The 23,929-nt window shown below is 41.0% G+C and overlaps 1 protein-coding gene across 1 annotated transcript; it reads left to right on the forward strand.

Annotated features, from left to right (window-relative positions):
- Window positions 1–8,669: 8,669 nt before the first annotated feature.
- On the forward strand, window positions 8,670–9,608 carry LOC124252587 (olfactory receptor 7D4-like). The gene has a single exon (XM_046686256.1). The coding sequence runs from the start codon at window positions 8,670–8,672 to the stop codon at window positions 9,606–9,608; it is 939 nt and encodes a 312-aa protein (XP_046542212.1).
- The last annotated feature ends 14,321 nt before the right edge of the window (window positions 9,609–23,929 follow it).

Below are 23,929 nucleotides of genomic sequence, written 5' to 3' on the forward strand. Positions count from 1 at the left end.
AATTCATAAGGGACACTATAGAGAGACCTATTTCCTGCTCTTGCAGGCGAGATGCCTATGGGAGCTCAAACAGGTGTGGGAGGAAAGCAGAACTCTCGAGGAGATTCCTTGGACCCTCCCCCCCCCATCAGAACCAAGAACATAGACTCCACAGTCCTCGGAGCTGAAACTTTGTGTACTTCTGCCCTACCATCTGTCTGTCCCAAAGTCCTGTTTGTTCTCATGGTGAGGAAACACTCTTCCCGATAGTCCCTCTCATTCTTCCCACATACCTCAGAACCCCAAGTTAGGAATACGTAGTTGACTCCCAGGCTCATACAGACCCAACAAGTCTCTTTGAAGGTGCAGTGTTCCCATCCTGAAATCCTGATATCAGACCTGGGAGTAAGATGAAGCTACTACTGGGGTAACAGGCACAGGCTGGCTGGCTGGCTGCTCCCATCTTTTTTTCCAGGGGTTTGGCATTTTCCTAGGGAAATTTGATTGTGTTCCCTAGGAGATGCTCAGGTCAGAGAAAACACACAAGGCAGATGGACGGATCAGAATGAAAACTTCTTATGCATAATGATAATTGTTGCCATCACTCCCCAAGATGATGATGACATCTCCTCATTGGTCTTGCCATCCCCACTCTGGTGCCTTCTACAGCCCACTCTCTATACAGAGGCCACAGGAAACTCAGAAATCAAAAAAAGAACATCACATCACATCGTGTTTGCTACAAAGTCTTTCAATGGCTTCACATCTCCCGCATCTTAAAACCCTAACTCCTCACATGAGTCTAGACAGCTATGAATGACCAGGGCATTGATTTTTGACCACATCCACCTCACACCTTTTTCAACATTGTCACCATGCTTCCGAAACACAGGCCTGTGACTCAAATATGTCAAATCAGTTTCTGCCTTCAGGGCTTTTGAACATGCTCTTTCCTCTCCCATGAGTGACCCTAGCCATTCACCTGGTTTGCACTTTCTCATCATTTCCATCTTAGCTCCAAATGTTACCTCCTCTGAGAAGCCCCCAGGCATGCTTCAGCACACAGCCCTATTTTAAATATATTCGTCATTATTTATTTACCTGTTAATTTGTTTATCTTTTGTATCCTTGCATAACTCCATCCACAATTAGAAGGAAATCCCATGAGGGCAGGGTCCTCATCTATCTTATTGCTCTATCACATATGGAAAGTGTTCAACTATATTTATTTGTTGAAGGTGCTCAAAAAATTTTACCTTGAATGCTGAAGAACAAAGACAGTACCTGTTAGGGTGACTGCAAAGCCGACCACAAGGCCTGTGAATGTCCTGACACCCCAGTTATTCAGTGACTGCTGACCTCAGGCTCTCTCTTTCAGAAATACCAGGGTCAAGGTGCCGCATGGCCGTGTGTGACTGGGCGTGGTCAGCAACATTGCCCTGTCACTCGGGTGGTCCTTAGGAAAGCTTGCCCTCCTCTCTGCTCCTCTTCTCTACTGCTTCAATTTTTGTTCCAAAGGGTGGTCCACGGGCATACTCAGGGACCTCAGAGAAGACTCTAGGCTCTGAGCAAGACTTGAAGAAAGATGTTTCTTAATCCTTAGACTTGTAAAGAATCTGCAGATGGAATGAGATGTTTCCCCAAGGGAAGGTGGATACGCTGGAGGCCACATCTAAGAGGAGAGGAATTGCTTTAGGAAGAAAAAGGCCCAGTGGGGGCTGAGGTGTGAGGCAGGAGGATGTGAGGGTGGGGAGGGCAGATCTTACATGTGGCTCTAACTCTGCTCCCAGTGGGTAGAATCTGCAGAACCATTTACTCCCCTGACCCTGAGGGAGTGTGGGACTCTCCAGAAACAGAGTCAAAACAGTAATTTATTTAATGAGAAGTGAGGGTATTCAGCCCCAAATAATCCTCCTGTGCTCTTGGCTCAGGCTCACCTATCCTAGGCCAGGAGGAAATGCCCTTGGGCCCACCCATTTAGCTCTTTGTCCCTGCTCCTCCATCCTTATTTGTCCTCCATCAATAGAAGGAAAGATAATAGAACCCAGACTTACAGAAATTCTATTGTGATATCCCAGTGTTGTTCAGAAACTGCTGTGGCAGAGAGGTAAGAGGGAGGTCAGAGCTTTAACTTGCATGCTTTCCTGGCACACAGGCAGGGATATAGAGGGAGGAAAGCCCGTCAAAATTGAGTAAAAGTCCCTGACTCTGGACAGGTCTCTCCAAGCCCCACTACGCCTTATATTCTCTTACCTCTAGCTCTAGTTTCACTGCCTCTCAGTTTCTGGGCATTCCCCGCATAATCCTCTCTCCACTCACAGGAAAATCCCCCTCCCTTTTTTAGAGGGGACATTTCCACCTCCATAGAGCATCTCCCCTGTGCCCAACACTAAGCTAGGTACTGCAAAAAAGAGGTAACTGTAATGTATTGCTCTCCTGGGAGGATGAAAAATCCAGAAATGAACATATGCATGCAATGTGATAGTTTGCCTCATGTGTAGTCCAGTTTCTACAAGGTACAGAGGAGATCCAAAGAGACAATGGTCAGTGCTGTGTGGAGGTGTCAGTGATTTCAAGACAGAGTGTGGAAGGAGGGATAGGACATTTCTTGGTGAATACGGGAGAAAGAGGACTCCAGGTAAGGGTAAATGCAAAGGTCTAGAGCTTTGAAACTGCATAGAATCCTCTTAGAATTGCAAGATGTTGAGTATCTAATGTCAAAGCATTATTTTCCAATAGATAAAAATATGCCTCTCATACAAATATATAATGAGCATATGTCAAAGATTTATTTCTTAATGAGGGAGCCAGGAGAGTAAAGCTAGTTTGCAAAGCATTTGAGGAACAGGAATTTATATAGTTAGGAAAGGAATGATGGAATTAGTTTTCCAACTTAGATGCAAAAATACAAGAAAATAAAACTATAGCCGTTGGGGTTATCTTTTCTACCAGATAGAGATGTCCCACAGCAAGATAAATGATAATCTCTGGGGTAATCTTTTAGCTGAAGAGAAATAATTTGCATCTCTACTGGACAAAAATCATTTGCAATTTAGTAATCTCCTATGAGTTAGCACTAACTTCACAGAGCCTAGGTCCCAAGCAAACAAAAACACATTCCCCCAGAAAATGAGAGAATTAGGCAGGCCTATTAGGCAATATTTCAGTGTGATAGTGAAAGGAAATGCTGTCATCATTTTGCCTCATTGGGTAATTTCCTTCTTACTACATAGGATGGATCAGAAGACAGGAAGAGGGTGGTGGAATGGGAGATGAAGCTGGAACAATAAGACAGGGAGCAGATCATGGAGGGCATCGGACTTTGGGCTTTCTCCTGGAGAGATATGGAGCCATAGAATGATTTTTAAGATGCACATAATGATGAGATTGGAGCTATTCTGATATTCTCTGCAGAATGGTCTAGAAGGGTATCAGTCTATTTTTAGCCCAGATGAGAGGTTATGAGGACCTGAATTACAGCAGCGTTGGTGAGTGAAGAAAGTGTCCAGTGGGAGTTTATATTGCCACCTTGACACTAAGGACAGACTCTTCCTAAATAACAATCTTCATCCATTCATCTAATTTATTAATAAGTATTGTAGCAATAGCCATCTTTACCCATTCCTGACTCCCTATGACCTACTGCATGTCTGAGTCTCAGATGTTTCCACTGGCAAAGTTCTCACTTGTCTCCCTATGAGCCATGGAATCCTGAAATAATAAATCTGCATCTGTCATCTAGGCTGATTATATTCCTCCCCTATCTGAAAAATCTGTCCTACAGAAGATCTTTTATTCCGTATGCCACAAACACATAGATACACACACCCCCCACCACCATCAAATATTCAAAATCAAGTATTTTCAATTCTTTGCTGGATTCAGCAGCAATGTCTACCTCCCATCAGGGAGGCCTGAAGGCATTGGATGTTATTCCCAATTCACAATCAGATTATTTATCATTGCAGCCAAGTAGAGACCTTTTTATTTCTGCAGGCTGTTACTTTTGAAGTGAACACACCAATTATGATCTATATGATTCTCTGATGGTAGATATTTGGTCAAACATTACTCTGGGTGTGTCTGTGAGGGTGTTTCTGGATAAGATTAACATTTGAATCTGTAGACTGAGTAAAGCAGATTGTCCTCCTTAATGTGGGTGGGCCTCATCAAATCAGTTGAAGGCATGAATAGAGCAAAAGGGCTGAGTAAGAGAGAATTCGTTCTGCCTGACTGCCTTTGGGCTGGACATTGGGTTTTTTTGCCCTGCTTTCAGATTGGAATTGAAACACCAGCTTTTCCTGGGTCTCAAGCCTGCTAGCTTTCGGACTAGAACTATACCATCAGCTCTCCTGGTTCTCAGGAGTTTGGACTTGGAGTCCGACTACACATAGTGTCTCCCAAGCCTCCAGCTTGCCAACTGCAGATTTTGGGACGTGTCAGCCTCCATAATCACGTGAGCCAATTCCTTATAATAAATCTCTTTATAAACACACACACGCTCATCCTGCTGGTTTTCTTTTTCTGGAGAACCTTGACTATTATGCAGTTTCTTTTCCTTGTTTTCACCTCTAAATTTTTGTTTCTCTTACTCTTGCTTTCCCTTTTCTTTCCTCTTTTAAATAACAGCATAATGGTTCATGATAAGTTATCTTCCATTGAGGGGTTATTCTACACCTGACCTGCCCCAGGGGAACAGGGAGAAGGGAGGAGCCATCCTGAGATCCATTCTAAGATATGAATATATTTCTCTATAAATAACTTTTTTCTGATCACAAAGTAATATGTGCTCATTGTGAGTAATTAAGAAAATGTAGAAAAAGGGGGAGAAAAGAAAGAAAATAGGCACCCATAGTCCCACATCTCAGAAATATAAGCACATGATGTTCTGATGAATTTCTTTCCAGTCGTGGTTCATCTCCAAATTGCTACTGTTCTATATGAATGGCTTTCTCTCCTATTCTTTCCACTTAACATTATAGCATGGACACTTTGTCATGTTGGCTAGTGTTTTTGCACCACCCCATTAGATTGTTCAAAAATTTCCATTACTATAAACATTATACTCCAACAGCAATACTCTAAACAGTATACTCTAATAGCAATACTCTAAGCAGCATACAGTAATGCTCTCCAGTGTATTCTAAAGCACTATAAGCAGTACTGCTATCAAAGTCTCATACCTAAATCCTTTTTGGCCAATCTGATCATCATTTTTCCTAGAATTAAAGTAGAAGGATCCTAGTGTATATACACATTTGGAAGGTTCTTAATACTTAGTAACTTGATTTCCAGAATATCTGAGCCAAAAGGAGTCTTTTCATATACCATCATGCCAATTACCCTCATTATTATCAACACTCAATATTCTAATTAAATTTAGTGGGTTATTTTTTCACTATTTCTTTAAGTGAAATCAGATTCTTACCATATAATCCAGCAACTGCACTGGTAGTATTGACACAAGTGAGTTGCAAACTTATGGCCACATGAAAACCTGCACACGAATTTCATGTAATTTTATTTATAAATGTCAAAAATTGGAAGCAATCAAGATGTTCTTCAATAGGTGAACAGATAAACAAACTGTGGTACATCCAGACAATGGAGTATTATTTAGAAATAAAAAGAAATAAGCTAGAAAGCCATAAAAAGACATGGAGGAGCCTTAAACATATGTTGCTAAGTGAAAGAAGGCTATTTGGAAAGGTTACATGATTCCAACCATATGACATTCTAGAAAAGGCAAAATTATAGTGATAGTAAAAAGACCAGTGGTTGCCAGTGGTTGGAGAGGGGAGGGATGGATAGCACACAGAACTTTTAGGGCAGTCTCTATGATACTGTAATGGTGGATAAATGCTATTACGCATTTGGCAAAACCGACAGAACTGTACAACACAGAGATAACTCTAAACTATGGACGTTAGTTAATAATAATGTATCAATATTTGTTCATCAGTTGTAACAAAGGTATCACACCAACGCAAAATGTTAATAATAGGCAAAACTGAGGGCGAGTCGGGGGTAATATATGAGAGCTCTACTTCCTGCTCAATTTTTCTGTAAACTTAAAACTTCTCTAAAAAATAAAGTCTATAAAAATGGTATATTCTTGTTTTATTTTGATTTTCCTTGATTGTATGGAACTTGAACATTTCTTCATGTGTTGATTCACTTGTATTTAGCCTCATGGTTTTTGGATTTTTTTCTTACTGTTTTTAAGAGCTTTCAAATATATCACTACTGTACTTTGGTTATATTTTCTTATAAACTATAAATTCCCTCTCCCTCCAATTTTAATTTGCCTTTTAATGTCATTTGGTATTATTGATAAACAAATGATACATTGTATGTACTTTGTGATTTCTTCCACTGCTGTTCTGCTTAGGAAGTTTGCACACTTCAAGAAGTATGCAAATATATTATCTATATTCATTTCTAATAGTGTTCTGATTTCAATTTTTCAAGTCACTCTCTTTTCTATTATTCATTGTGAGGTATTTTTTTTAAAGTTTTCTAAGCACCATTTATGATGTCATTTTCCTTTTACGGGTTGATTTGTGATACATCTATATTGTGAACTAAATTCTCGTACTGTGTCCAGTTCTTGACTCTCCAATTTGTTCCATTGATCTCTTTATATTTAAGTTGACCACACTGTTTTAAAAGTTGCCTGTCCTCATCATCCATCTTCTTTTAAAACTTTCTTGAATTTTTAACTAAGTTCCTTAAGCTTAACCAGTTAATGTTCCTAATCACTTTTCTCAAGTGGATCTTAAGGGTCTAAATCAGAATAATTACTGCAGAGGAGTCAAAGGCAGCGATATTTCCATGGTACTCAAAGCTACAGGAAGGCTGAGCCCATGCCTCTTACTTTTCTATACTTATTCCTAACCCAGTGCCTGGTATACTGAAGGTACTCAAATAATTATGGAATAAATGAAAGATGAGAATATACAGTCATTTAGATGTCTACAAAATTTAAAGATCATCATGGCAAAGAGAAATGACCTTCAGAGAGGCAAACTGAGACCATGTAAGTTATAGACACACTTCAATTCAAAGAAAGGACCTTTTTCTTTTTTTTTTTTTTAAAGATTGGCACCTGAGCTAACAATTGTTGCCAATCTTCTTTTTTTTTTCTTTCCGCTTGTTCTCCCCAAGTCCCCCCAGTACATAGTTGCTTATTTTAGTTGTGGGTCCTTCTAGTTGTGGCATGTGGGACGCTGCCTCAGCATGGCCTGATGAGGGGTGCCATGTCCGCGCCCAGGATCCGAAGCAGCGAAGCCCTAGGCCACCGCAGCAGAGTGCGGGAAGTTAACCACTCAACCACCGGGTCGGCCCCAAGTACCTTTTTCTCATATGTGTATAAAATTGAAGGCAATTGCCTCTTAATTTAGGAATTCCCTCCTGTTGCAGAGACCTAATATTCAAATAGAAACTAAGGCTTATTTTTTTCTTTAATGGAGTGAAATGAAAGGTAGAAGGCTCTCTTTCTTTTTACGTTCAGTTGAAGAGACTTCATGATAAATAGTGTCTTTGTTATTGGTTAAAGGGCTTTATGATAGGGAATTGCCTCTAGCATGCCCTTAAAATTTCTTCTAATCTGTCATTCACTCAGTAAACATTTGTAGAGCACGTATTATGTATCAGGTACTGTGCTAAGTGCTTGGGATAGAAATAGAAAAGACATTGTCCACCCAACCTAAAGAAATTTAACAACTACAACACAAACATGTAGGGAGGGCATAAATAGAATGTATGGTGGGGAGGGTCTGATTTGGTCTTTGGGATTGAGGTGTATTACAGCACATTCATCATTATGATGATTCTAGAGGGATAAATTGGGACAGTCATGAGAAGTTACTATAATAATGAAGGAATTATCTGTAAAATCTTTTCCAAGTATCCTCCTCTGAGTCAAACTTGAGACAGAGAACAGTCTATTTCAAGACAGTGGCAAATGGCGAGATGGCAAAAAAATCTCATTAAATTCTGCATTTCCTAATGATCGCCCTCTTTCTCTGCATTTCCCTGGGACTCGAAGAGACCACAACTAGAAGGCAGAAGGGAGGCGTTCATGAGGCTGATGATCCTTTCACAGGAATTGTGGAAATATGCGAGTTCCAGGTAGTAGGTACATGAGTGATCTATTTGTATACTTCTCTATATTTTTAAAGTTTGATACCGCCCCCCCCCGCCCCCCCTTTAAGAACAGCAGGGCGCTATGGAAATAGTTGTCAAACCCAACTGCCGTTACATGGGGAACTTAAAAAATGTTAGATTCCTGGCCATGCTACACCTGTACTCAGTTCCCAGGAGAGGGATCCAGAAGGTGGGTTTTTAAAAAGTTCCCCGGATAATCCTCATTCAGCCATTCCAGCGCAGCCCTCGGAGCAGCTTTGAAGTTCCACTTCAGCACAGGTGGAATAGCCATGTGTTGGGGATGATGCATAGGACACCCTTCCATGCTGTGGGACATTCGTCTTAAAGAGGGGTTCCTGGTAGTAGTGCTGAAAGCAAGGAAGGGAGCGTATCATTAAAGAGGTTTTGATCAACAAAACACTTAGTTAAAACAGAACACTTCATGAGTGAAAATTCAGTTTGAAAACATATGGCACATCCCCTTTTGTCATTGTTTTAATTCCATTATTCTTGCTTCTTTCTAGGCAATTTCTATAAGTTATATGGAAGCAGGGAACCAAACAGCTATTTCAAAATTCACCCTTCTGGGACTTTCAGATGATATGGACCTGCAGCCTCTCCTCTTTGGGCTGTTCCTCTACATGTACCTGATGTGTGTTATAGGGAACCTGCTCATCATCCTAGCTATCATCTCTGACTCCCACCTTCACAATCCCATGTACTTCTTCCTCTCCAACTTGTCCTTCACTGACATCTGTTTCAGCTCCACCACCATCCCCAAGATGTTAGTGAACATCCAGACAAAGAGCAAAGTCATCACGTATGAAGGCTGTCTCACTCAGATGTATTTTTTCATGATTTTTGCTGGCCTAGATAATTTGCTGCTGACCGTGATGGCCTATGACCGGTTTGTGGCCATCTGTCACCCCTTGGACTACACAGTCATCATGAACCCCCGCCTTTGTGGTCTCCTACTTCTGCTTTCTTGGTTAATCTGCCTGACATATTCTTTGTTGCAAAGTTTGATGGTTTTGAGGGTGTCCTTCTGCAAAGAGACAGAAATCCCCCACTTCTTCTGTGAACTTGCTCAGATCCTCAAGCTTGCCTGTTCTGACACCCTTGTCAACCACATCGTGCTATATTTTGTAACTGGCCTGCTGGGTGTTATTCCCCTGACTGGGATCCTTTTTTCTTATTCTAGAATTATCTCCTCCATAATGGGAATTCCATCTACTGGGGGGAAGTATAAAGCCTTTTCCACCTGTGGGTCTCACCTCTCAGTCGTCTCCTTGTTCTATGGTGCGGGTCTTGGGGTCTACCTCACTTCTAGAACAGCCCACCCCTCCAGAAAGGGCTCAATAGCCTCGGTGATGTACACAGTGGTCACCCCCATGCTGAATCCCTTCATCTACAGTCTGAGAAACAGGGATATGAATGGGTCTCTGAGTAGACTTTTCAGCGGAGGAGCGTACTCTCAGTGAGATCACGGAAGTTAACGACAGACAACAGAGATCCAAAGTGCTGTTAACTAGTGTTCCTGAATATGTAATCTGAAGACATAGAAAAGATATACTATTCATGATATACTAGAAGACATTCCTGAACTGAAGACTAATGTGAAGCAGCACACCAAAAGGCTCACCATCTACTAAGGAGAAAGAATGGCCAACCAATAACTAAACTTCTCATGAAAATAAACTATTTCAAGGATACAGACTCCTTCCTTTAAGCATCAAGAGAGAAGTCAAGTCAAAAAAATGCAGCAGAGGAGGAGAGAGGACAACAGTGATGAAAATGTTTACACATTGTTGACTCATCTTTAACCTTCTCAGTTATGTTCTAGCTAAAACACAGCACCAAGCCTGCTGGACTATGCTTTTCCCTGGTCTGTCTAGAAATGCCATCTGGATTGCCTCATATTGACCTTCCTTGTCCCGTAAAATTGTACTTATTGTATCTTGCTTTGGTGGTGCCCACTGACCTATACTGAAGACTTTAATAGGAAACATCTTTTTGTAGTGTCAAATTTAAGAGAAAGTAAATCCTGATCTTTGTCAATCCATATGAGCCAACAGATCTGAAATACAAGTCCAAAGCAATCTACTAGCTGTTTTCCTTGCCTCATCCACACTTCACCAAATCTTCACAGGCCTGCTCCTTCTCACAGGCTAGGGCTCAAGTCAAAACTGTCAGAACTTCAGAGGCCTACCCTGGCTACCATCCTCCTATTCATTCCAGTTTTCATAGCACTTATATTTTGAGGTGCAGCAGAGCATAGCAGCTAAGAGGGCCCTAGGTTTAAGTATCTCTTCATCATTCACTCATGGTGTGATCTTGTATAAGTTACTTCTCTGTGCCTTCATGCTCTCATCTGTAATAATAAGGCTGACAATACATTTCCTGAAGATTTCTCGTGGGGATTAAATGTTACACATAAGAAAGTCCAGAACAGCATCTGCATAAGTACTCAATAATTGTTAGCCATAACAAGATCCAGGAGAGCAATCAAGATCTATGTTGACCACACACAGGTGCAAAGAGATTGTGAACAGTCAGCCAGGAACTCTTCTGTTGCTTTAACCCTATTAACCATAACAGCTTGCACTGCCATGGGGAGGCAGAATGGGGGGTGGGGAGGGCAGTTCAGGTCCACTATCAGAAGAGTTGGAAAAACTGACTAGAGAGGGTGGATCAGGCTATGGGTTTAGATGGGGCTGAGTGCATCCTCAGAGCTCTAACTCAGAGCACCAAGGAAGCCATGTAGCAGAGAGGGCCCCGGCCAAGGCTCAGCTCTCTGAACAGTCATAAGAGCACCACACACTGGAGGCCAGATCTGCAGAGTCTAGGAGAGAATGTTCCTGTACCTAGAGACTAAAGATTAGGCCAGGAAATGGCCCCAGACAAGGACTGGCTACAACAGGAAGCAGGGAAGACAAAGCATACTTTATACTGGTTCAGCTCCATGCAGAGATTCTCTTGAACTGAGAGTAAAAATTTAACTTTAATACCTGTCTTAGGTTGACCTGAGGACTGTTGAACCCTCTTGGTGATCAATGGATTCGGAAACATGCAGATTCCAATGTCTGAATCCTAATTTTACCACTTATTAGGATATCTACTCTGTCCTTAAGCAGCCTCCAATTCTTCATTTGTAAATAAGTGTTGGGGGTGATTACAGAAAATCAGTGTCTAATGTACAGATTTTCAAAAAGTAGTGGGCACCATATTTATGAACACAGCATTTATTTATTTGTGTCCCCATCTTGTGCCCAAAAGAGGTAATTCTACTGGCAGGATCCTGCACCCCAAAAAGCTCAGTACAGCTGCATCCTTCTCCAGCAGGTGTCTGAGAGAGATAGAAACTGATTGCTCCTGGGGAAAAAAAAAATCCCTTTATTCAGTGCAGTAAGTTCTTAGCTTCCAACCATTCTATGGAACCCCTGGCCCTGGTGATCAGGGCCATGAGAATTAGATGAAGCCAAAAAGATAGGGCCATCCTAATGAGCCTGGGACAGTATCTGATTATCTTCCATCTTTCAGTTAGTTCCTGGTATAGAAATTATTACTCTACCATGGGGTTTTTCAATCCGGGTACTGCTAACATTTGGTGACAGATACTTGTGGTGGGGGCTGCCCTGTGCATTGTAGGATATGTACTGGCATCCATGGCCTTATACACTAGACAACAGTAGCTTCCTTGACCACCATGTCCCAGTCATAAAAATAAAAAATGTCTCCAGACATTGCCAAATGTCCCTTGAGGGAAAAATCACTCCCAAATGTGCACTGATCTACCATGACCCAGGAGAACCAAGGAAAAGAAAAGGCAAGAAAAATGAAGTGAGAGGAAGACCCTGGTTTTCCTAAGGCCCAGAAAAGAATGGACCTAAGATATCAGCCTCTAGCTGAGAGAGTCCTCACATGGAGAGGGCAGCCTCAGGTCTGGAACAGAAGCACCAATTCACATTTGTTGAATAAACAGATGAACAAATTTTAGTGACCTCAAAACTCCATAGGACAAGAACCTTGTCTGTTCACTGGCTGCTGGGGGTTCACCATCTTGATTGTGGTGATAGTTTCACAAGTGTATACATAGGTCAAAACTGACCATACCGTCTATGTTAAGAATGTGCAATTTATTATACATCAATCGTCTGTATAAAAAGTTATTCCCTTTCATTTGGACCCTTCCAACACAAACACTGGCCCTGTGGTGACTGCACAAATAGGTATGATTTCTTCCCTCTCCTATCCCCACACCACTTCTGAGTATCTCCGAGTACTCTTCCACTCTTGGCTCACCCGTTGACTGCACTGGGCAGTGGGGTGCAGGCCAAAATGACACAAGCAGGGACCTGCAGTGGAGCTTATGTTCTCCTGGAAGCCACCAGCATGTGCACAGGCCCCATCTACACTGCTGGAGGATGAGACATGAGTGAAGAGCAAGTAGTTCCCAAGCTAAACTGGCAGCCAGCTGCAGACATGAGTTAAGTCCAGCTAAGCACAGACCAAATTTTCAACCAAGAGAATCATAAACTAAATAAATGGTGGCTGTTTTAAACCACTGTGCTTTGGGCAGTTTATTACGCAGCAAATATAAATAGGCCACTTCATTCCATTCTACTAAAGGGCACAGGTCACCTTTCTAAACTGCAAATCTCACCAAACTCAGCGGATTTCCTTCCAATGAACATTTAAATTGAGATGGATATATAGTGTTGATGTGTTTGTGTGTTATATAATCTGTCCCATGTTACTCCTCCAGCTTTCTCTCCTACTTCAAAGAGTGTCATTTTACATGTCAAAGAATGATATATTTTTTGTGCCTTTGCACTCTGGATTCACATGCTTATTCAAATCTGAGCCTGAATACTGTAAATAAGCCTTCTACACTTAGCTTGCACCCCCTTATATGTAGCTTTCCTTGATTGCTCCAAGTTCAACATCCCCTCCTTGGGATTTTCTGAATAGATTAAGTGGTTACACTAGCTATCTCATTTATTGTTTATCTCTGTCTCTCCTCTTAGACCTTTACTCCTTTAAGGGCAGTTCTGTGTCTTATTGTCTTTCTCCCGGAAGCCTAATTCAGTGTAGGGCACTTAACTGAGATTCATTGGTTCTCTAGAGAGGAAAAAGTTCTGAGTGATTGGAGTTACCCAAACATTACACAAGACAGAGCTGGTTCCTGCTGGAGAGGATCCAAGAATTGAAAGCCATAGTCAGACAAGACTCTATGCGAGAATAATTAGAAGTCCCCTCCAGAAAGACCATGTACGGTATCGTGTCTGTCCCAAGAACCAGCAGGGAATTGCAATGAGATGCAAGAGCTCTGGGCCATTTAGGTGGAGATGGGAATTTAACTTCCTTCTGCCCTGATAATTGATGTGATGGCAGGACTGGGCACAGAGGGAGTAGTTGCGCTGGATTCCCAAGGCTCCTAATTAAAGAAATAGTCCTGTTCTACTCAATGCTGAGAGAAAAGTGCTCTCCTTCCCTTGGGTCTGTCCTCTAGGGTACACAGTTTTTGTTTTTTTTTTCAAATCTAGGCAAGAGCAAGTCAATGATTGCTATTTCTTCACTAATGAGCCTAAGAAAACTTTTGACCAGGGCCTGCAGCACATTCAGCACCTGCACTCATGGATGTGCCAAGCACCTCCACCACTCACCCAAAGACCTGCACGGAAGCACTGCAAGAGGAAAAGGAAGAGGGCAGGGATTCCAGGAAGGCAAATGGAAGACAGAAGTCCTGGAAGAGATGAAGTGAGCTCTGACAGAGTAGGGACTCAACAAATGGGTCCAGTTTCCAGCTGGCAAGCTGACTCTTCGCTGCTGTGTCTTCAGCACGTGAATGACTACCTTACAATGGTGTGTGGAAGGCTGTAGTTAATCTACGGGTAAAGTGTTCAAATCTTCCATCTTCTTGGCTAAGGTAGAGAAACTATTCTTTAAAAAATTATGACAAATATTACGTCAAAACAATTGTCAAAGACCCAAGGCTGGAACTTGTCTTTAGGAAGCAGATTTATTTATTTATTTAGGTTTTCAAGGAGTAACTGCGTAGGTTATAAAAAGAAAATCAGCTTTGATTCTGAATTCAGAAAAGTAGCAGTGGGCTAAAGACAAATATAAAGAAGTTTGTGTTGCTTAAACCAAAAGGGTCAGAAGGGTTTTCTTGGGCTCCTGTATAACAGGGGACTACAGTTAAAAGAAATGCTAGTCTTGATCCCTGTTTAATGAGTCTCTATAATAACCCAAGAAAACAGGGGAGACAAAAATAAAGACACTAGAGGAGGCGGGACCAAGATGGCGGAGTGAGTGGTCTTCTTTGTCTCTCCCCCGTCAAATCCACAATTAATTGGACATTCACTGATTAACAAAGGATATCCAGATGGCATCTCAAGACGCCTGAGTCCCGTGCTACTACACATTGGAAGGTGGATGGACTTTCCCCCGGGAGGAGGTGGAAATAGGTGAAAACTCTCCAACCCCCGACCCCCAACTTCTGGACAGCCTAGTTCCTGCAGGAGGCTCTGTTCCAGCAGACCCCCCCATAGCATCTCCACACACCAAGGGTGGGAGTGTGCACTCACCAACAGAGCGATGGTGGAAACAGGTGACAACATCCCTACCCAAGCCCCCCGTGATTACACCTAAGCCCAGGGGGAATCCCCAGGGTCCCGCACCCACCAGCAGGGAAGGCCTCTGCTCGCCATTAGCAGGGAGGCCCCACCCAGAATCCAGCACAAAGAAAAGCTCCTGGCGGGCCCAGCACAGCACCAGACTGCAAGCTGTGGCTGGGCTCATGGTCTCCGGTGCACGGGGCGCCCAGACTTCCCGTAGATGTGCTTGGGGACACAGTTGGAGCTCCAGCGCCTGGCTCTGCGGCACAGGGGAAGGCTCCGGAGTTCCGCACCTCCCCGGCAGGGAAAGCCTCTGCTCGCCATTAGCAGGGAGACCATGCCCAGAATCCAGGACAAAGGGAAGCCCCCGGTGGGAGGAAACCCCGGCATGGCACCAGACCACAAGCTGCTGCTGGGCTCACGGTCTCTGGCACACGGGTCAGTGCAGGGGCTGCCCGGACTTCCCGTGGACGCACTTGGGGACTGGGTGGAGCTCCAACACCCGGCTCTGCGGCCCGCGGGGATGCTCCAGGGTTCCGCACCCCCCCAGCAGGGAGGCCCCACCCAGCATTCGGAACACCAGGAAGCTCCCTAGAGAAGAATTCCCCACAAGGCAGCAGCTTACAAGCCACCGCCAGGCCGACGGACTCTGGCCGTGTTCCAGACGAGGCAAGGGGCTCCCAGAGATCCCGTGAGAGTGGAGTGGGGTAGAGTGGAGCTCCAGTGAAATGGCTACGTAGCCCAGGGGGGAACTCCAGGTTCCTACAGCAGCCTCAGCAAAAGCCTCTGCACAGCACTAGTAGAGAGGTCCCGACTGGCAATCGCAAGGCAGGAAGGCCCTGGGGCAAAAGCAGCACAGCTAGGTGAGCTAACGACAGACTGCAGAAAATACCCATAGCTCTGCTGGGACCTATAGTGGACAAGTTTGATCTGGTGGGCTCTGTTAGGGACAAAGTGGCGATTACAGGTGATCCTGCTCCTGGCTGATGGGAAAGCCCACAACACTGCTGCAGACCACAAGGAGGGAGTGCATCTAAGTGGGCTGCAGCAGTAGGCACCAGCAGCCTGAGGCCCCCTTGCGATTGCCCCCACAACCGACAAGGGACCCCACAGGACCACTGTGACATGAGGAGGGGTCCAGGTCCAGTCAGTAACAGCTGACAGGGTTCCTGGTTGGTGCGGTCTAAACAGCTGTCCCCCCCACACCAGTTGCAACAAGTGGAAGCAGCAACTAAACTCTATCTCTATGCAGAGGCACAAATCCATGTCATCAATCAGTATCAAAAAATATATTAAATCTCCAGAACAGAAGGAAAATGATAAGCACCCAGAAAACAATCCCAAAGACAATGAAATCTATAACCTAAATGATGATGATTTCAAATCTGCCATTATTAAAAAACTCAACGAGCTAAAAGAGAATTCCGATAGACAACTCAATGAATTCAGGAGATATGTCACAAAAGAGCTTGATACTATAAAGAAGAACCAATTAGAAATACTGGAGATGAAGAACACAATGGAGGAGATTAAGAAAAATCTGGACTCTCTGAACAGTAGGGTCAATAATATGGAGGACAGGAATATAGAAATGCTGCAGACAGAGGAGGAGAGAGAACTAAGACTAAAGAGAAATGAAGAAACTCTCCAAGAATTATCCGACTCAATTAGGAGATGTAACATAAGGATTATAGGTATACCAGAGGGAGCAGAGGAGAAGGGGGCAGAAGGCCTGTTCAAAGAAATAATAGCTGAGAACTTTCCAAACTTGGCAAGAGAGATGGAACTTCATGTGACAGAAGCCAGTAGATCTCCAAACTTTATTAATGCAAGAAGACCAACCCCAAGGCATATAGTAGTGAAACCAGCAAAAGTCAACGACAAACAGAAAATACTAAGGGCAGCCAGGCAGAAGAAAATAACTTACAAAGGAAACCCCATAAGGCTATCAGCAGATTTCTCAGGAGAGACCTTTCAGGCTAGAAGAGATTGGAATGAAATATTCAAAACTCTGAAGGACAAAAACCTGCAGCCAAGAATACTCTACCCAGCGAAAATATCCTTCAAATACGATGGAGAAATAAAAACTTTCCCAGATAAACAAAAGTTAAGGGAGTTCATCACCACAAAACCTCCTCTTCAAGAAATGCTCAGGAAAAACCTCATTTCTGAAAAATCAAAAAAAGGAAAGGGGTTACAAAATCCAGAACAAAGGAGAGAAGGAGAAGGACAATAACACAAAGTAACAGCTCTCCATCAGGACAAAATGCAAAAGAACCGGAAAACAAGTGATAAAATGGCAACAGTAGGCCACCACGTTTCAATAATCACTCTAAACGTGAATGGATTGAACTCTCCAATCAAAAGGCACAGAGTGGCAGGATGGATCAAAGAACAAGATCCAACAATATGCTGCCTCCAGGAAACACACCTCAGCCCCAAAGACAAACACAGACTCAAAGTGAAGGGATGGAAGACAACACTCCAACCTAATAATGAACAGAAGAAAGCAGGTGTTGCCATACTTATATCAGACAAAGTAGACTTCAAAGCAAAACAGATAAAGAAAGACAAAGAGGAGCAGTATATAATGATAAAAGGGACGCTCCACCAAGATGACATAACACTTATAAATATATATGCACCTAGCACAGGAGCACCAAAATTCGTAAAGAAACTATTAACAAAACTAAAAGGAGACATCAACAGCAATACAATAATAGTAGGGGACCTCAACACCCCACTAACACCAATGGACAGATCATCCAGACAGAAAATCAACAAGGAAATTATAGAATTAAATGAAAAATTAGATCAGATGGACCTAATAGATATATATAGGACACTTCACACAAAAACAGAAGGTTACACATTCTTCTCAAGCGCACATGGAACATCCTCAAGGATAGACCATATCTTGGGAAACAAAGCAAGCATCAATAAGTTCAAGAGGGTTGAAATAATATCAAGCATCTTTTCTGATCACAATGCTATGAAACTAGAAATCAACTACAAGAATAAAGCTGGGAATGGGCCAAAACTGTGGAGACTAAACAACATGCTACTGAACAAACAATGGATTATTCAAGAAATTAAAGAAGAAATCAAATATTATCTGGAGACAAGTGAAAATGAAAACACGCCATACCAAATTATTTGGGACGCAGCAGAGGCAGTCCTAAGAGGGAAATTCATTGAAATACAGGCTCACCTCAATAAGCAAGAAAAATCTTACATAAACAATCTCAAACAACACCTAACAGAATTAGAAAAAGAAGAACAAACAAAGCCCAAAGTCAGAGGAAGGAGGGAAATAATAAAAATTAGAGCAGAAATAAATGATATTGAAACAAAAAAGACAGTAGAAAGGATCAATGAAACAAAGAGTTGGTTCTTCAATAAAATTAACAAAATTGACAAACCCTTAGCTAGAATCACTAAAAAAAAAAAGACAGAAGTCTCAAATAAATAAAATTAGAAACGAGAGAGGAGAAATCACAACAGATACTGAAGAAATACAAAGGATCATAAGAGAATACTATGAAAAACTATATGCCAACAAATTGAACAACCTAGAAGAAACGGATAAATTCCTAAACTCATACAACCTACCCAAATTGAATGAGGAAGAAATAGAGAATCTGAATAGACCAATCACAAGTAAAAAAATAGAAACAGTGATCAAAAACCTCCCCAAAAATAAGAGTCCAGGAGCAGACGGCTTCTCTGGAGAATTCTACCAAACATTCAAAGAAGATTTAATACCTATCCTTCTCAAACTATTGCAGAAAACAGAGGAAGATGGAGCACTCCCAAATACATTCTATGAAGCCAACATCACCCTGATCCCCAAACCTGACACGGACAACACAAAGAAGGAAAACTACAGGCCAACATCACTGATGAACATAGATGCAAAAATCCTCAACAAAATTTTGGCAAACCGAATACAGCAATACATCAAAAAGATTATAGACCATGATCAAGTGGGATTTATACCAGGGACACAGGGATGGTTCAACATCTGCAAGTCAATCAATGTGATTCACTACATTAACAAAACAATAAACAAACACCACATGATCATCTCAATGGATGCAGAGAAAGCATTCGACAAGATCCACCATCTATTTATGATAAAAACCCTCAATAAAATACGTATAGAAGGAAAGTACCTCAACATAATAAAGGCCATATATGACAAACTGACAGCCAACATCATACTCAACGGACAAAAACTGAAACCCATCCCTCTCAGAACAGGAACAAGACAAGGATGCCCACATTCACCACTCTTATTCAACATAGTACTGGAGGTTCTGGCCAGAGCTATTTGGCAGGAAAAAGAAATAAAAGGAATCCAAATAGGCAATGAAGAAGTAAAGCTCTCGCTGTTTGCAGACAACATGATCTTATATATAGAAAACCCCAAAGAATCCAGAGAAAAACTATTAGAAACAATCAACAACTACAGCAAAGTTGCAGGGTATAAAATCAACATACATAAATCAGTAGCATTTCTATATGCTAACAATGAACTAACAGAAAAAGATCTCAAGAAGTCAATGCCATTCACGATCGCAACAAAAAGAATAAAATACCTTGGGATAAATTTAACCAAGGAAGTGAAAGATCTATACAACGAAAACTACAAGACCTTCTTGAAAGAAATCGACGACGACATAAAGAGATGGAAAGACATTCCATGCACATGGATTGGAAGAATAAACATAGTTAAAATGTCCATACTACCTAAAGCAATCTACAGATTCAACACTATCCCGATCAGAATCCCAATGACATTCTTTACAGAAATTGAACAGAGAATCCTAAAATTCATATGGGGCAACAAAAGACCCTGAATTGCTAAAGCAATCCTGAGAAAGAAGAACAAAGCTGGAGGCATCACAATCCCTGACTTCAAAACATACTACAAAGCTACAGTAATCAAAACAGCTTGGTACTGGTACAAAAACAGATGTACAGATCAATGGAACAGAATTGAAAGCCCAGAGATAAAACCACACATCTATGGACAGCTAATCTTCGACAAAGGAGCTGAGGGCCTACAATGGAGGAAAGAAAGTCTCTTCAACAAAAGGTGCTGGGAAAACTGGACAGCCACATGTAAAAGAATGAAAATCAACCATTCTTTTTCACCACTTACTAAAATAAACTCAAAATGGATCAAAGACCTAAAGATTAGGCCTGAAACAATAAGTCTTCTAGAAGAGAATATCAGCAGTACACTCTTTGACATCAGCTTCAAAAGAATCTTTTCAGATACCATAACCCCACACATGAGGGAAACAAAAGAAAGAATAAACAAATGGGACTTCATCAGACTAAAGGGCTTCTTCAAGGCAAGGGAAAACAGGATTGAAACAAACAGCCCACTAATTTGGAAAAAATATTCACAAGTTATTTATCTGACAAAGGGTTAATCTCCATAATATACAAAGAACTCACACAACTCAACAATAAAAAATCAAACAACCCAATTACAAAATGGGCCGGGGACATGAACAGACATTTCTCCAAAGAAGATATAAAGATGGCCAATAGACGCATGAAAAGATGCTCCTCATCACTAAACATAAGGGAAATGCAAATAAAAACTACACTAAGATATCACCTTACACCTGTTAGAATGGCAAAAATATCCAAAACCAAGAGTGACAAATGTTGGAGAGGCTGTGGAGAAAAGGGAACCCTCATACACTGTTGGTGGGAACGCAAACTGGTGCAACCACTATGGAAAACAGTATGGAGATTCCTCAAAAAGTTAAGAATAGAAATATCTTATGACCCAGCCATCCCACTACTGGGTATCTATCCTAAGAACCTGAAATCAGCAATTCCAAAAGTTCCATGCACCCCTATGTTCATCGCAGCATTATTCACAATAGCCAAGTCACCAAACCAACCTAAGTGCCCAGCAACTGATGATTGGATAAAGAAGATGTGGTGTATATATATATATATATATATATATATACACAATGGAATACTACTCAGCCATAAAAAAAGGACAAAGTCGTCCCATTCACAACAACATGGATAGACCTTGAGGGTATTATGTTGAGTGAAATAAGCCAGACAAAGACGAACTCTGTATGACTCCACTCATAGGTGGTAGTTAACATATGGACAAAGAGAACAGATCGTTGGTTGCCAGGGGAAAGGGGAGTGGGGGGAGGGCACTAGGGGTGAAGTGGTGTACCTACAACATGACTAACAATGATGTACAACTGTAATTTCACAAGGATGTTAACTTTCATAACCTTAATAAAAAATAAAAAATAAAATAAAGACACTAGAGAAATACTTTAGCCTCTGACACAACAGCCACAGCCAATAGTAAACACAGGCTAACCTCGAGCCAAAAAACCATAAAACACACAGAAGACCTACCTACTGATGTTTCCTTTACCCAACACATCATGTCAAGTCTTCAACAAAAACTTGCAAGCCATGATAAAAGCCAAGAAAAAATAACAGTTTAAAATGAGAAAGCAAGCATCAGAGCCAGACTCAGTTATGACAGAGATTTTGGAATTATCAGACGAGGAATTTAAAGCAACCATGGTTAACATGCTAAACGTTCTAACTGGAAAAGTGAACACGCAAAACAAATGGGTAATGTAAGCAGGGAAACAGAAACTCTAAGAAAGAATCAAAAGGAAATGCTAGAAATAAAAAACTTTATTAACAAAAACAAAAAAAGACTGTTCTACCTGAAAATTTAAAAACCTCACATTTTTTTTTTTTTGAGGAAAATCAGCCCTGAGCTAACTACTGCCAATCCTCCTCTTTTTGCTAAGGAAGACTGGTCCTGAGCTAACATCCATGCCCATCTTCCTCTACTTTATACGTGGGACACCTACCACAGCATGGCTTTTTGCCAAGCGGTGCCATGTCCACACCAGGGTCCAAACTGGCAAGCCCCAGGCCACCGAGAAGCATAACGTGCAAACTTAACCGTTGTGCCACCGGGCTGGCCCCTTGTATTAACTCTTGAGTGAAGGGGAAACTATAAACTAAAGTTAACAGAATTTTAAAGAAATAATGATAATCAAGACTACATATTAGAATCTACGGAATGCACTTTAAAGTAGTGATCAGGGGAAAATTCACTGCACATAACACTTGTCAATAAAATGAAAGATTAAGAATTAATTATCAGTTAAGAAAAGAGAAACAAACCAAAAGAAAGCATAAGGAAGGAATAGAGATAAAAGCAGGAATTAATGAGGAAAACAGAAAAACAATAGATCTAATTAGTCAAAATTCTATTCTGGGAGGAAAAGCAAACAAATAAATCATCAGCTCATTTGGTCCAGGAAAAGAGACACAGCAAATACACAAAAATAAGTAATGACCATTGAATCAGAAAATATTTTAAAAGTTATGAGATTACTTTGCTAATCTCTAACTACACTAGACAAAATGGACAATTTTCCAGGAAAATACAGATTACCAGTATTGACTCAATATTCAAGTTAGAAAGCATACAGACCAATTTCCATAAAAGAAATAAAGTTCCAAAGGAAATAGCCCACTAAAAAGCATTTGGCCCAGCTGATTCCATAGAGAATTCTACCAAATCTCCCAACACCACATAGTCCTAAGGCTGTATAAATTATTCCAGAGCACTGGAAAGAAAATTCCTAATTCCTCTTATGAGCAAAGATAATACTAATACCTAAGCCAGAGAAAGACAGTACAAAGAAAACTACAGACCGATTGTCATTCATGAATACAAATGCAAAATTCTAAACAAATTACTAACAAACAGAATCCAAAATCGCATTAAGAAGATAATACACCATGACAAAGTGAAATTCATTCCAGGAATGCAACATTTGTTGAATACTGAGAAATTTATTAATATCATTACTATATAAATAAACAATAGTAAAGGAACCATGGTCCTCTTCAAAAGATGTCCAAAAAAACTTTGAGGAAATTCAACACCCGTTCATGATAAATCATTCAAGAATACAGGTTACCCTCTCACTATGATAAAATAAATATATACCTTAGTTCTAAAAAACTACATCTTAATTAATGGAAAACAATAGGGGCATTACCCGTAGAACAAAGCAAAGATGCCCATTATCTCTGCTACTATTTAGCATTGTATTACGGGTATTAGGCAATGCAATTAGACAGGCAAAAACAACTAGAGGTGTAAGAACTGGGAAACAAGTAAAGATACCTCAATTTGTCGAGGATATGGTAGCATGCCTGAAAGACCCCAGAAAAGCAATAATAAAACTCAAAAAATAATTCAGTGAAGTAGCAAGTTACAAAATTAAGATACAAAGTTAGTAGCTTCCATATACAGAAACTGTGAAGAGAAGACATATCAGTAGAGAAAATTTCATTTACAGTAAAAGATTAAATACTTAGGGAAAACTTAACAAGAATGTAGAAAATTTGTATAAGGAAAATTTTTAAACATTCCTGACAAAAACTAAAGTAGACTGGAACAAAGGGAAAGACATTCCCTGTTCTTGCACAAGACAACTTAATATCATAGAGATGTTAGGTCTCCCCAAGTTAACTTTTAATTCAAGGTAATGCCAATAAAATACCAACAAGCTAATTTTATGGAACTGAACAAGGTAATAGGAAAGTGCATATAAAAAAAAAAAGAAAAGAAAAAGAAAAAGTAGGAAAACCTCGGAAAACACTGAAAAAGAAAAAAAACAAAAGGGGAACTAGACCTCCCAGACATCGAAACTATAAAGCCCGTTTTAATATAAAAGCCCGTGGCATGGTACATGAAGAGAAAAACAGACCAGAATAGAATAATGTCCAGAAATAGTACAAATACATAATGGAATCCAGTACATGACAAACATGACATGTCAAATAATAAAGATTTATTTTTAAAATAAATGATGTTGGGTCAATCTGGAAAAAAATAAATCTTAATCCTACGTCACATAATACACACAAAAAAATCCATTTCAGATGGACTGTAGATCTAAATGTGTATACCAACACAATAAAACTTGTAAAAGAAAATGTAATAGCTTCTTGCCTTCATGCTAGGCAAGTACTTCTCACACAGGAACAGACTAGTGCTGTCCATAAAGATTAGATGACATTAAAATTATGAACTCATTTCATCAAAAGATATCAATTAAAACACGAAGAGGAAAGCCACAGAG

This window comes from Equus quagga, chromosome 14 (assembly GCF_021613505.1).
Source record: "Equus quagga isolate Etosha38 chromosome 14, UCLA_HA_Equagga_1.0, whole genome shotgun sequence".
Classification (NCBI taxonomy): domain Eukaryota; kingdom Metazoa; phylum Chordata; class Mammalia; order Perissodactyla; family Equidae; genus Equus; species Equus quagga.

Bases quoted from the DNA above. Each gene is read 5' to 3' on its own strand.
- LOC124252587 (XM_046686256.1), top strand. From the start codon at position 8,670: ATGGAAGCAGGGAACCAAACAGCTATTTCAAAATTCACCCTTCTGGGA.